The following is a 13437-nucleotide window of genomic DNA, read 5'->3' on the forward strand; positions in this document are numbered from 1 at the left end:
ATATTTGCCCTATTGATTGACTCTTTTAGCTGGAAATAACAATTTAATGAATATATTTTGGAAACTTGTTTAATGTCGTTAAGAATATGTGCTTACTTTCTTATTGGATTATTTGAAAGAAAGTATGCTACGTGTCACGAACCGAGCACCCCCGCAACTATCGATACTTCCACCCACTTATCGGCAGTTGACTGCCCACTTTTGCCACCCCTAAATCGCAGTTCCCACGGCGCGGTCCGCAGTTGCTCCGAGTTTTTGGGTGTAAACAACTTTAGAACGCGGTAAATCATACAAAAATTACATAAATCGCATAGGTGACAGCAGCATCGAAGTGTAGTGCGTACAGTGCGGAACAAAAAAAACGAAAACCAACAGCGGAATCAATGCGCACCTGAACCTGAACTTGAATGTCGCATGTGTGTCATTGTTGCTGCTTTTATGCTAGACGTAGGCCAACAACACAAGAACAACAAGGCTGCGCTGGCGGGAACAATGGTCTGCTAATTATAAATCTCTCGATCCCAGAGAATCGAATCAGCAGACGACGGATATTGTGCTCGTGTTCAGACGTTCAGACGTTCAGATGCTGAGTGCTCAGTGCTTGGATGTGTGGGCGCCGCAGCATGCCAATGTTGTTACGTCGTCGCCAAAGACCACCCTTCCTCGACCAACCACCCCCCCAAGTCGCCCACAATCCTCCCCTTTTTATATATCGCGGTGGTGTCGCCACAGTTATTACCCAGCATATTGATTTTCTGAATCCTTTCAGCTCTCGCCCCAAGGATCTGCCCACATATGTATTTCGTTTGCCTGCAGGTGAGCAAGTGTATTATACGCTTGGTATTAACAACCCGCCTAAATGTTTGCTTTCATTCAAATCTTACAGAGCCGCGCACGCAATCCCCACCAGTCAGCCCAATTAGCCTGATTTCGTGTACGTCATCGCCGGGCCGAAAATAATTTGCATTGCGACCAGCCAGAACGCCGGACCAAAGTCGCATTTGCATTGTGCTCGTTCGCTCGATGACGTCTGGCTTTACTATTTATATGGCCGGCAGCCAGAGGCCATCGCACAATGAGCTCGGTTCGAGAGATCCGGCAGATAGCGTAAATTAACTTGACAAAGGCGGGCATGATAACCACTTAGCACCTTCACCTTAGATGATAGAATCATTTGGTTCGGACTCAAGCCAACATGCAGCACAGCAGCGCGGGAAGTGAGGAGCGGATAACCAGTTCCACCAGCAGCCCCAGATCTGGTCACAAGTCAGCTAGCTCCCTCTTCGGTTTGCTGAGCAAGCGACCTAGTAAAGTGGAGCCACATCCCGTGACCCCCGAATCGCCTAGACTACAACAGAGACCTGTGTCCGCCTGTGGGCAATACGATGTCAGTTTCGCCAAGTGCAATGCGGAAACGTCTGCAAACCATGTTACTAACAATGGCAGCACCCTCAAGAGCCAAACGCTGCCGCTGGAAAAGTCACACAGCGGGCTGATCAGCTTCCACAGGCGGGCAAAGCCAAGTTCCTCGAAAGGAAAGAACCACTCGCACCGGCACAGTACGGATGCGGGCTCCCAAAGCGATGGAGGAGCCGACGTGGTGATGCGGCGCAAGTCGCCCAAGCACCGCTCACCCAATCACAACAGATTTAGCCACCAGTTCAGTCTGTGCTGCAAGGCGGAAAAGAAACCGATGACGCCGCCGGTGACCGTGCGGTATAACTCCATACCGGATAACAACAGTGTTCTGCGCCGCGATAACCTCTCGCTAAGCTGGAGCATGGTGGACAACAACTCGGGCTCGCTGCACTCCAGCGAAGGATCCACTCGCCGACCGCGTCCGTCCAGTGAGTGTGCCAGTGCCCCAGAATCACCGGTGGCCAGCAAGACCTTTTTTGCCCAGTGCAGCCCAGCGGCAGCCTGCGCTTCGGTTGCACGAAGCGAAAGCCTTCAAAATCGGTCGCCCATTCGACCCATGGCAGTATCAGCCTGCCGTTCCCGACTGCGTTTAAAGCTCTATCCACCAGGACAAGAGCTACCTCCTCTTCAGGCAGCCAACGAACCTGGTGACATTAAAAGAGCCACCACACCACAGCACATGTCCTCGCCCAATATAGCCACTCAGCCAGATGGAATAGAACACATTGAGGAGCAGCCAGGTGTGAGGTTTATGTCGCACGAGAACATGACACTCCAAAGACAGGGTTCGGGATCTAATTTGGCCCGTCAGACTTTAATGGCGGCTCATGCTTTGAACCTTATCCCGGCGGATAAGGCAAGGGAACGGAGTTTCCTAGATGGCAGGCTGGGATCCACTTCGCTTTTGGGTCCCAGTGAGCTGAGTCGCGTGCTGCCACAAAAGGAGATCACCGTCTTTGTGGGCACTTGGAATATGAATGGCCACAGTCCACCAAAGTAAGTACATATAAATTATATATTTTGAGATATTAAATCGAAATGCTTTTGAGTTCACAACTTGTAAACATAATACTTTTTATTGCAGACAACTGAATGACTTTGTGCTGCCAGCCAATGTGGAGCACGTTCCCGACATTGTGGTAATGGGCACACAGGAGTCCACTCCAGACCGCTTCGAGTGGGAGGTCACCATTCAGGAGACCTTAGGTCCCTCCCACGTGCTCTTCCATGCCACAACTCTGGGTACCCTCCATCTGGCTGTGTTTATGCGACGGGACTTGATCTGGTACTGCTCCGTACCCGAGGATGCTTCTATGTCGGTGCGCACGGGCTCCGCCTTTCGGACAAAGGGAGCCGTGGCCATATCCTTTTGCCTGTTTGGCACTTCCATGCTGTTTGTGACCTCGCATTTAACGGCGCACCAGCAAAAGGTGAAGGAGCGTGTGTCGGACGTAAAGCGGATTATCAATGCTCTGGACTTGCCTCGCAATTTGCCCAATCAGCGGCATAAGAACAAAGATGTCACACAGAACTTTGACAATGTCTTCTGGTGCGGCGATCTTAACTTTCGACTGGGCGAGCCACGTGAGAAGCTGCTGGAATGGATTCAGAACACCAAGTTCCCGCTGCCGTCGCACTTACCGCATGGTTACATGCACACGGATCAGTTGACTTCCGTTCTGGCTGATGGCGCCGCATTCCGTGGATTTATGGAGGCAAACATCACGTTTCCACCCACGTACAAGTACGATCCGGGCAGCCAGAACTTCGATACCTCGTCAAAGCAGCGGGCGCCTGCCTACACGGATCGCATTCTCTACAAGTACCGCCAAATGCAGGGACTAGTCATCCGTCGGCAGACCCTTGTGCCTGGTGTTTCCACACCTACGCAGCCACACGTTCAATGTCTGCTCTACGACTCGGTGCCTTCGATAACCACCTCGGACCACAAGCCAGTGTGGGCGCTTTTCCGAACACTCATCCGTGCGGGAACCGATGCGTAAGTGCATGGAATGGTTACAATGAAATGCTAATGAACTTTCTTTTTTTTTAGAATTCCCTTGGCTGCTGGCCTATTCAGTCGCGACATTTATCTGGAGGGAATGCGTCGACGCTTGAACAACCAGTATAGCGGCGCCTCGGCCGTTTGTGTGTTACAGTAAACTACTGAGATGCTAACCAAAGCTAGGCTTCCTAGTGGTCGCCCACCCACGTTGAAATCTATTTAGTCATTTACTCGAATCTCAAAGTGCTAGTCAAAGCTTTCCTACGGTTGTGCGACGCCTTTGTACTACCCCGATTAGAATGTTACCCAGTGCGCTGTCGGATATCGAAGTAACGATATAACCATTAAATACCCTGCAATGCTGCGGTAGATCTTAGGCGCTGCCTTTCGCCTCGAGGCCTTAGTCGTAATACGTTCCTTATGAGATTATTTAATACATACTCGAGCAACAATTCTGTACCTCTACTCTGAAGCACAAGCTTAGTCCGTAGTTAAACTAAATCTGATAGTTAAAGTTTAGTCAAATATTGAAATGAAATCGAAATATGAATTACTTTGAATGTATAATGTTAACTAGCAGTAAATATATTTTATGCATCTAACGGAAGAGCTTTATTACTTGTTGAAATACTCAATACTATTTATTGTTAGTTTTATTATTTAATTATTATTTAGTTTTTATAAGAGTTATTGTTGAATTATGTATAGTGAAGTTGATTATTTTTATAATTTGCAACCCGAATGAAGTTTTTAATTTTATTTAAGCAAGCGCCAAGTTTTTGTTTATTTTTATTAAACGATTAAACGGTTGAGCTCCCCGTTTTGCGTACTTAAATTCCAAAATTGCTGGGGGAGGCACTCGACAAAAACAAAAGCGTATATGCTGTGGGGTCGTTTATACCCCGAAAATGCGCCAAAAACGAGCGGAACGACCAACACGACCAACTGCTCCCCTTCCTCGCGGCACCGAATACGCCACTCGGACACACACACGCAAATATGTTAAACTTTTGACCAATTTCAACTTGAGTTGGTTGCCATCGGACACACTCCGGGGGCAGCCATTTATTGGATGGCCATGGCGATTGGATGGCGCTCGATGGCCATGCTGCAGTCGCACAGCCACTGGCACCGCCACTTGTGCGCCAAACAAGTGGCCTCGCGGTCTCCTACCTCCACTACCCCGCCCACCCATGTCCATGTCCTTCCAATCCCGCCCAGCACATGCACAAGTCCACCCAGAAAAGCTGGTTGCCATTTGTGGTTGCTGCAAATGCGTGTGAGAGTTCGCCCAGCGAGGGCCTATCGTGATGTTTTAAATGTTTTATGGGAAGTAGATTTTAGATTTCAATTATGTGATTTAATATTTTAAATAATATGTGTATAACATTTATTTGCAATACAAATGAACAGAAACAAATTTGAGATCCTTTGCTCAACAGATTGTGTTCTTTATGGTCATTGTTTTACACAAATTAATTAAAGAAAGTTAACGACTAGGTTTATTCTAAGAAATTAACTTTCTATAGTCCAGATACTTTTAGAAATATAATTTTAAATAATATGTATGTATAATATAACGTGTTAAATTTCACTTACCATCTAGAATCTGTTAATTTTCAATGTTCGGCCCTCGATTGTGTGGGCAACCATCCAAGTGTTTCAACCACTTGTCAAAAGTCCGTTTTCGAAAACGATTTTGAAGAAGTCGCTGATTGAAATGCCCCTGCCAGACGAACTTGAATGCGTTTGTATTGGCCATTTACGCTTTGAGTGCCCCCACGTTGGCGCACGGAACTCTTTTTTTGGGGGCCCGGGAAATATTTGTTTAAAAAAAACGAGAAACAATTTCGGATGCAGTTTTTTCCGCTGCGGTCAGAGGATGGCATTGCTGAGTATTATTGTTTTTTCTACTGACGCCACTGCAACTGCTGTAATTCATAAAGTTTTTGGTGCAATGCATTCACTTTGGTTTTTCCACGGGCATTGGCTGAAATTAGTTTGCGGCGACTTTGCGAAATAATATTGTAAATGAAAAGTGGGCAAAAAAAGGGTGAAGCTCATTTCCGTTTCCGGCTGCAGGGCCGGTGCGAGAATTTAACCACAATATATGAAATTATATTAGCATTGGAGTCGGGCAACTTGGCGAATATAAAAACTATGCCCCTTCTGGCTGCCTTCATGGATGTGAAAGTGTGTGTGTGTGACTGGATGTGCACTGAACATTAATATCCTGTGCGCATTCGTACGTGTTAATATGACTTTATGACTTCATATGTGTCCATATTTTTGTCCTCGCCGCTTCACACTAAAAAGTTTTATTGTTAGTTACGCTGCTGCCGCCATCAAAGCAACCATTTTCATTCAGAGCGCAGACCGGAGATGCAGAAATTATTAAAAATTTTCCCTACTCGTATCTCAGGCACTCGTTTGCACCGTCACAGACGGGAACTTTTTCATATGTAACTGCGAGATGCCACGGATGCACCACGGAATGATGGAAAGGAGGAGGTGAGCCGGCGGCCTGATGGATGGCAGTCCTTTAGGTGCTTTGCGTGGGAAGACAGTGGGCAACAGTGCGTATGCGTAATATTTTACAGGGGGGCTCTGAATAATATGCAGTTTCTTTCCTTATTTCCCCTTAAATATAAAACCAATCGGTTTGGAAGTTTAATAACTTTACCATATACTTAAATACTTTTAAATGAAATATGCACATTTCTTCAATATAATTTGTGTCCCACTTCCATTGAGCCAGTTGCTCGGGGAAGTTCTGACTCCACATTAACGAAAGTTCGCATACGCAGAACCCCATCCTGATGTCCCCCATTCGGGATAAACCCCCTTTGGAATATACCCGGCATTCGGCGAAGCCACTTGAATGCTTATTGTACATTTCAAACAACTCTATTACGAATATTTTTCATATTTTCTTCGCAAGTGGGGCACGGAAAAAGTTAACATTAAAAGCGATGGTGGTGCCGAAAAGGCTGCCGGAGTGACTTTTTCCCTCCGCAGGAGGAGGAGTGCTCCAAGGGATGGGGGGCAGCTGAACTCAAAGCAACCAATTCGCATGCGGCACGTTACATTTTCGCAATAAAAAATGAAAACCGCTTTGCATGCATCTGTAGGAGACTGCGAATCGCACTTGCTTCTGTGAGTGTGTGTGCGCGTGTGTGTGTGTGAGAGGAGAAGGGGAAAAGTAATAAATGTACGTGCCACACTAACAACAACAGCCGGAAAAGCAGAAGGAAAAACTCACACACAACTCGCCTGCAACCGGGAACGTCTCGTGTCAATTTAGCGCGAAAAAATGAGGAAAACTTCAAATGGTCGAGTCCTTAAATATCCTTTAAAGGGAAAGACTTGCAGAAATAGCTAAATAAAACTTTTCATCCGAAGGCTTCATTTAACATCAAAAACAAATCTGTTAAGTTCAATAATCTTGAAAATCTAAATCAAATTAATAAATAAATTAATAATAAACTGTTTCTTTTGCTTAAAACTATACCTATGAATACTACTACTAATTTAACGCTTAGTAGAAATATTATTATTTTAAGCTGATTAATTTTTTTCAACAAATAATACACCTCTTATAAGGACATTGCCGACAATCAGGATGCATGCAAATGCATGGTAACGAATGTGCGTGTTGAGAAATGGGAGTCCTGCAATACGAGTAAATGTAATAAAAATAAACTACGATTAAGTTTGACTATTCTGGAGCCCTGCACCATACACTCATACACCCAACCCCATCCCTTGAAACCCCCATTCCCAGCAACTGCTTCTATTATGCGAATATCCTGGCGTTTCTTTGGGATGTCCTTCCCCCGTAAAAAAAAGAAAGGGAGTGAGCTCGAAAGGCGGAGTCTGCGGCGACGGGTCGCAACTGCTTCGCACGCACCACTCTCGCGTTTGAAGTAGCTTTGGATTGTATAAAAGTATCCATAGCTACCATAATTTAATGAAAACATAATCTGCATTCAGCGGAAAAAGAAGAAAATCGGAGAGCCAACGCCGAAGCCGGAACCCGCGAGTGGAAGGCGCTCAACAAAGGGAATCTCGGCGACAAGGAGATCCTGCAGAAAAATCGTATTAAATGGCGACAGGTCTCCTCGAGGGCTTTTCAGGGGCTTTTGTTGGTCGCCAAATCCCTCTACCCGATGTCAGTAGTCTTAATTTTTCAAGGATGTCTAAAGTGTGGCTATAATTGGGCAAAATGTGGCTGAAGCTTTGCTAATTTCATTTTCATTTATGGTTAAAAATATTCTCGCCACAAACAGCAATCGAGTTTTTGAGTTTTTATTTATCGTAAATATTAGCTATTTTTGGATTTTTCGCATTGATGAAACTAATTCAAATATCTCTTGCCATTCGAACCTTATTCACTTGAATGATTTGAGCGCCAGTTCATATATTAAATTTACTACCCGAACCGCGAGGCATTGGCAAGTATCCGGTTGCGTTTTATTTCCCATCCGCATTTTATTTAATTTTTTCTGCATTTTTCATGATTTTCCGGCAACTTCAACCGACAAGCGACTTGAGCAGCGACTTGAGTAGCTGGCAGCAAAGTTTCCTAGACAACTCCTTCAGGTTCGCGGATGGTAAGGCGGAGAGAAAGAAAGTCGAGGGACTTCTGGCTAAATATCCTTTAGCCTTTGGAAAATCAGTGAGGCTCGGAGGACCACTTGTGAATACGCTTTGATGCGCGTGGCTTTGTGCGGCAGTATGACTGATGTTTTTTATATTTTTTCCCCTGTTCAGTCGGCGTTTTTATTTATGTATTTTTATTTATCTATGGCGGGGCGGGTATCCACCTACAACCCCTCTTCATTTCTTGTGTGTGCCTTGATATTTATTTATTTTGACTCGCTGCCCGCTTTTCAAGTATTTCGTGAGTAGCGTAAAATACGCTCGCGAAATGTAATAAAAACATTTTTTACCAGCGGCTGCATCTTACATCTTATTCCCTCTGTATGCTGCAGCCGATTTCTAGTGCCTCAGACTCAACTTCATGGCTTTGAGCTACTGAGCTTGTGAAAGTATCTACAAGATATTTTTAATACATGCTCGCGTAGGTTCTTCACCCACTTAGAACACTCATCCGTACTGTTGGAATCCATTTGATGTTCGCTAGCTTTTTGGCTTTATTGGGCAGCATAATGAAAAACATTCCAGTCATATGCAAAAATATGCGATGCATTTTTCTGTATTTTTTTCTGTATTTTTTCATGATTTTATGTTTGGCCAAATTACGGACGGCTATCAAAATGTTGCAAGTGGAAATTCCCTTTAAAAATGTACTCAACATTTGCATATTAAGCGACACCCACTCATTTGCATGCGACTTTTGGGCTTTTAGATTTCGGCTTTTGTGAGTCGGCAACACCTTGCCTCGAAAGTCAATCTTTGTGCAGCTGGAGCTGCTACACATTCATTGTCTTGAACTACGCCCCTTTGCTGTCTGCCGCCTCCTGTCAACTGGTCCTGCTCCTCGTCCTGCTCCTCGTCCTGCTCCTCGTTCTGCTCCTCGTCCTGCTGCCAGCTCAGATTCAGTTTCCCATTCCGATCCTGCTGATGACTCGCCTGCCAAACTCAGCCGGCAAAAGGCGACGATGTGGATTGGGGTTACCACACATTCTGGTAGTTCGTGTTCGATTCGCCAGCTGTCGAGCTTTGCAATTCAAATTTAGCATCCTCACTTCATGGGTGACACCAGCAAGGGCGAGTGCGAGTATCTAAAGTCGAAATTCGGAGACAATTAATCTCAGCAACGGATACCGAATGGGGGATACAGAATTGTTGATAGGTTTGGTTTGTTTAATCAAGAAGTAGTCGATATAAGTTGCAGCATTATAGTTGCAATTAGTTATTTAATTGGCAGTAAAACTCATTTATTTAAAACATAGCCCTCGCTAAATTACCTGACCCACAAATTAGCCAAGTTTAAGAAGTGAGGCTACTTAATATTCAAATATGTTTGATGATTACTTCAGCATATGGTCACAACCGCACTTTTTTCATTAGATGCGAATGCTTGTTGAAGATGCGAAACAAGCTGTAGGATCCACTTTTAGGCCTATTAGAAACTCATTAGTCGCCCGAACTGAACTGGCCAAGTTAGAAGTAATAATGTGGCGGCCTCGTCTGCTGGCCATCGGCAGCTCAATTGAAAGAACTTTCCAATTTAACGGCAAAGTGTGGCGCCCGCTTTGGAGCACAATGGAAATCTCTGGGGCACCAAAAGAGTGGCAAGTGGCGCCTTCTCTGCGGTTCGACGATTCGAGTAGGCGGCCAAGTGGCCAATTTCGATTCTGGATGTGCGGCACACAGGCCAATAGCAATCTCAATCTGAGGCATCAAGTAGACAAATATAGACTATTGTATGCCTATGCACGTAATGCATTCCCATCCTGTCTCCATTTGGCATTCAAAAACTGTGCGTCTGTGCGATTTTGACGCATATTTGCCGGGCCCAAAACTACCTTACCCAAACTCCCATTCGCATTCATACTCACATTGGTACAGTGAGCAAAATTATAGGTGTTTCTTTAAAACGATTCATAAGATATTAAACCTAATACATTGTCTTAAGCTTCTAGTTGTTGGTCTACAGATGCGATAAAGATCCTGAGCTCTGCAATAATATCCATAGTGACTGATTCTATTTATTTGTAATTTCCTTCATAGTTTTTCTTTCAGTGCTCATTTTGTATCTGTGCGAGGCAGCAGCAGGCTGAAATGCACAATTGCTTCATTTTGCAAAAGGATTTTATTAAATCGGAAGCCGAGTGAAGTTGAAACCGAAGCAAAGTGTTGGTCGATAAAGGCAAGTGGCAGGCTGTTTGGCGATGGCAGGAGGCGGGATTCGAGGATTCGAGGATTCGAGGATGTGGGTGCGAGTGTCCTGGATGCTTTTCCAAGGATCCCAGGCAATCGAAGTCGATTTGCCTTCGAGCAAAAGTGCATGAGTGTGTGTTTGTGTGTGTGTTTTACGTGTGTGCGTGCGTCTGTTTGCGTAGTTATGGTAAATATTCATATTTGTAGCGTGTGCGCAATGTGTTGAAATTAGCATTTATGAATTTTGTGCCAAATGTCGAACTGAAACACTTACGTGCCACGTACATACATACGTACATACGTACGCACACATGCACACTGGTTGGCCAGCCCAACGAAAACTACATTGAAACTCATTTCGAGCCCCACTTGGATACCCCCTTTTGGTTGCTGTGTATTATGCGAGAGATTCCTGGTTATGGCTTTGCGGCTTTTTGGGCCAGCGGCTCGCATTTAGTCATTGGTCGTCCATTTGCATTTAGATTGCGCCCCACTCCAAGCGGCCAGCATCCTCCACTCCCCTCAAATACCACCAAAAGCTGGCAAACCCGCAAAAGCCCCCAAACCCAATGATGCCAAACAACTGCCACAAGTGACTTCTTCGAACTGGTTTGGTCAGGAAAAGGCCAACGAGGAGTGACATCTGCTGCTCGACAATTTGTGCAGCCCTCTGCGGTGGGAAGTTCGTTCGTGTTCATGGGCAGCGATTTACATAATTATAAACGGCAAGTGGAAAGTGGAAAGTTTGCGACGAAGAATCTGCGTTTTCCTCGGTTTCCCATCGAAATAGTTTCACCAATTACTGGTATTGCAGTCCTGGGGTTTTACTCACTTTTTTCGGTTTTCAGTCGCATGTTTTTCCAGAAAAATCTATATCCACATATTAACTTGGACTATTAATATAGAAACTGTTACTTTAAAATTGTTTTTAAAGCCATTTCCTTTCAGTTATTTATTCAGTTTGCCCAAAATTGATTTGCCATATCAAACGCCTAATGGTTTTGCATTTATCTGCCAAACATCAATCCACAATCAATATCGCAATTTAGCCTTTGTCAACACATGCGTCCTATGAAAATAGGAGAATAAGAGCAAATGCACATTTATTTACCCAATATCCATATTGTTTATTGTGCGATTTGCCACTCTTTGTGAACTGAGTATTGTGTGATGGTCTTTTATGGGAACACAGAAGTGATTTTTGATTTTATTGTTTACACAAAATGCTGACGGCAAGTATTACGAGCTGGAAACTCATAAGTACCATATAAAAAAGCAACTTTTCTCATCGATTTTTAGAGCTGATTCAATTTTAAAAGCCTTTCACTGGCTGATTTTCCCATAAAAGTCATTCTGCAATTTGAGGGATATTTTAGGGGACACCAAATCGGTGTTTGATTTTATGTTTGTAGCAATTCAACAAGAAATCATCTTTCGATTGAGAATTTCAAATTGAGTGGCGGTATTATTTTGAATAATATGTATTAATACAGAGTTAGTACTATAATTTTCAATAAATTCAGTAGTAATTAAGGAATAATACTTTCATTGTCAGGTATGTATTTTTGTTTAAAAAAATGAATGAAAAAAAGGGCCCTCTAAAGTGGAAGAGCACTTGAATAACTTTACTATCCAAAGCAGTCACAGTAATTAATTGTGTAATTCACACATTAACGAGCGGAAAAAGATCATCGAGCGGAGGAGCACGTGGTTGCGAGGCTTGAAGGTGGTGCAAGTGCTGCTCTCGACGGCGAAAGGACACGGCAGAAAGGACTGCCAGGACATCGCTTCGTCATTCTTGAGGGGAGCAGTTTTTTTCGAATGGGCATTGCACTTGTTTGGCCTTGTCCGCTTTTGATTAATGATGCGGACACTGGATCTCTTTTTTACGGCCGCAGTTAATGCGTGTATCTGCAAACGACTTACACGGATGTCCTGCAAAGGACATGGGGTGCGTGCAGATTCCTCGACGACGACGATGATGATGGTGGTGGTGGTGGTGGTAGTGGTGGTGGTGGCAGTGCCAAAACTCAACGGTGGTTGAGTCCGGACTCTTTGTTTGCCCACTTTGCCAGCGACCCCTACCACAAACCTCCCCTTCGAGGGCCGCAAGGATATCCTTGGCCGTATCGGTGTCGCGATTGGGGTTTAATCTGGTTAGCGGCCCTGACGACGATGACGACATCCGGGGAGGGGGCACAAAAACCGGATACCCAGATACCCGAATACCCGGATACCCGGCGAGACGGTGACGTTTAAGCACAATTGCTGTGGCTAATGTGACACATATTGTGACAAATTGCACGAACTTGTACGGAACTTGGCGGCATATCAGGGACTGTGTTCCTTCCACGCCGGGGTTGGATTCATCCGGAGTTGTGTAAACACGTGTTGCAGTTCCTCGTAAATCAATTAGCCACCGATGGTCCAAGTGTTTTCCATTCAAATTCTTAAATTTTCAATCGGTTTAAACTCGCAGGGATAACAATTATACAAAAGCTGGCAATTCAGTGTTTGATTTCTGTGAGGTGTTCATCTGTGTTGGCTCTATAAATTAAAATTTAAGCAGCAAATCAATTTAGAATTATCAAGTATCGATATTCTAGTAATGTAATGAATGGAATTTTGTCTTCTGCAGTTTCCAAGTATCATATAAAATTTGATGTTACAGAATATGATGTTGAATCTTAAGAGTAAATCCCCCATTTTACTTTGGGTTCTGCACATTCCGATGCAGTTCCTCCGCTCAGCCAACTCAGCCAGGATGCTAGTTAGAAGTGAGGTCCTTGGGCGGCATTTGCAACGCATTCATGTCGTCGCTGTCAAACGGCACGTCATCGTGGGGAGGATACGCTTCCGGATCCCTTCGCATCCGTAGCCTTTGAACTACGCATGACGAATCGGCATTTTACGCCCATTCCCAGGCGTGCAGTCCCAATGACCGGATTCACTGGGGTTGCGACTGCTGTGGCAAATGCTTTGTGCCTGTCAACCGAGCGGAACTAATTTCGAGGCTGCACCTGCAGAGCCACCCATGTGGGATGCACCACCATCCTGGACGGTGGGGTGATTGCGCAAGTGGTGCAGCTAGCAAGGGGGAGGAAAGGGCGTAAATCTGCTTTGCAGGAGCGGGGTGTTTAAGTTCGATTGCTAGCACATTAACA

At 44.8% G+C, this 13437-nt stretch overlaps 1 protein-coding gene across 3 annotated transcripts; it reads left to right on the forward strand.

The window, feature by feature from the left end:
- The first annotated feature begins 170 nt into the window (after nucleotides 1-170).
- LOC120449056 (inositol polyphosphate 5-phosphatase E) lies at nucleotides 171-4031 on the forward strand. 3 transcript variants are annotated; one of them, XM_039631353.1, is made up of 6 exons: nucleotides 171-281; nucleotides 770-816; nucleotides 887-1107; nucleotides 1162-2415; nucleotides 2504-3418; nucleotides 3473-4031. In XM_039631353.1, the coding sequence occupies exons 4-6, from the start codon at nucleotides 1196-1198 to the stop codon at nucleotides 3579-3581; spliced, it is 2244 nt and encodes a 747-aa protein (XP_039487287.1). In that variant the 5' UTR covers nucleotides 171-281; nucleotides 770-816; nucleotides 887-1107; nucleotides 1162-1195; the 3' UTR covers nucleotides 3582-4031. The 3 variants fall into 3 exon arrangements, with proteins under 3 accessions (XP_039487287.1, XP_039487285.1, XP_039487286.1); XM_039631351.2 differs by having other exon boundaries at nucleotides 172-281; nucleotides 887-2415; XM_039631352.2 differs by lacking the exon at nucleotides 171-281 and adding an exon at nucleotides 304-447 and having other exon boundaries at nucleotides 887-2415.
- The last annotated feature ends 9406 nt before the right edge of the window (nucleotides 4032-13437 follow it).

The sequence above is a fragment of the Drosophila santomea genome, chromosome 3L (genome assembly GCF_016746245.2).
Source record: "Drosophila santomea strain STO CAGO 1482 chromosome 3L, Prin_Dsan_1.1, whole genome shotgun sequence".
Lineage (NCBI taxonomy): Eukaryota > Metazoa > Arthropoda > Insecta > Diptera > Drosophilidae > Drosophila > Drosophila santomea.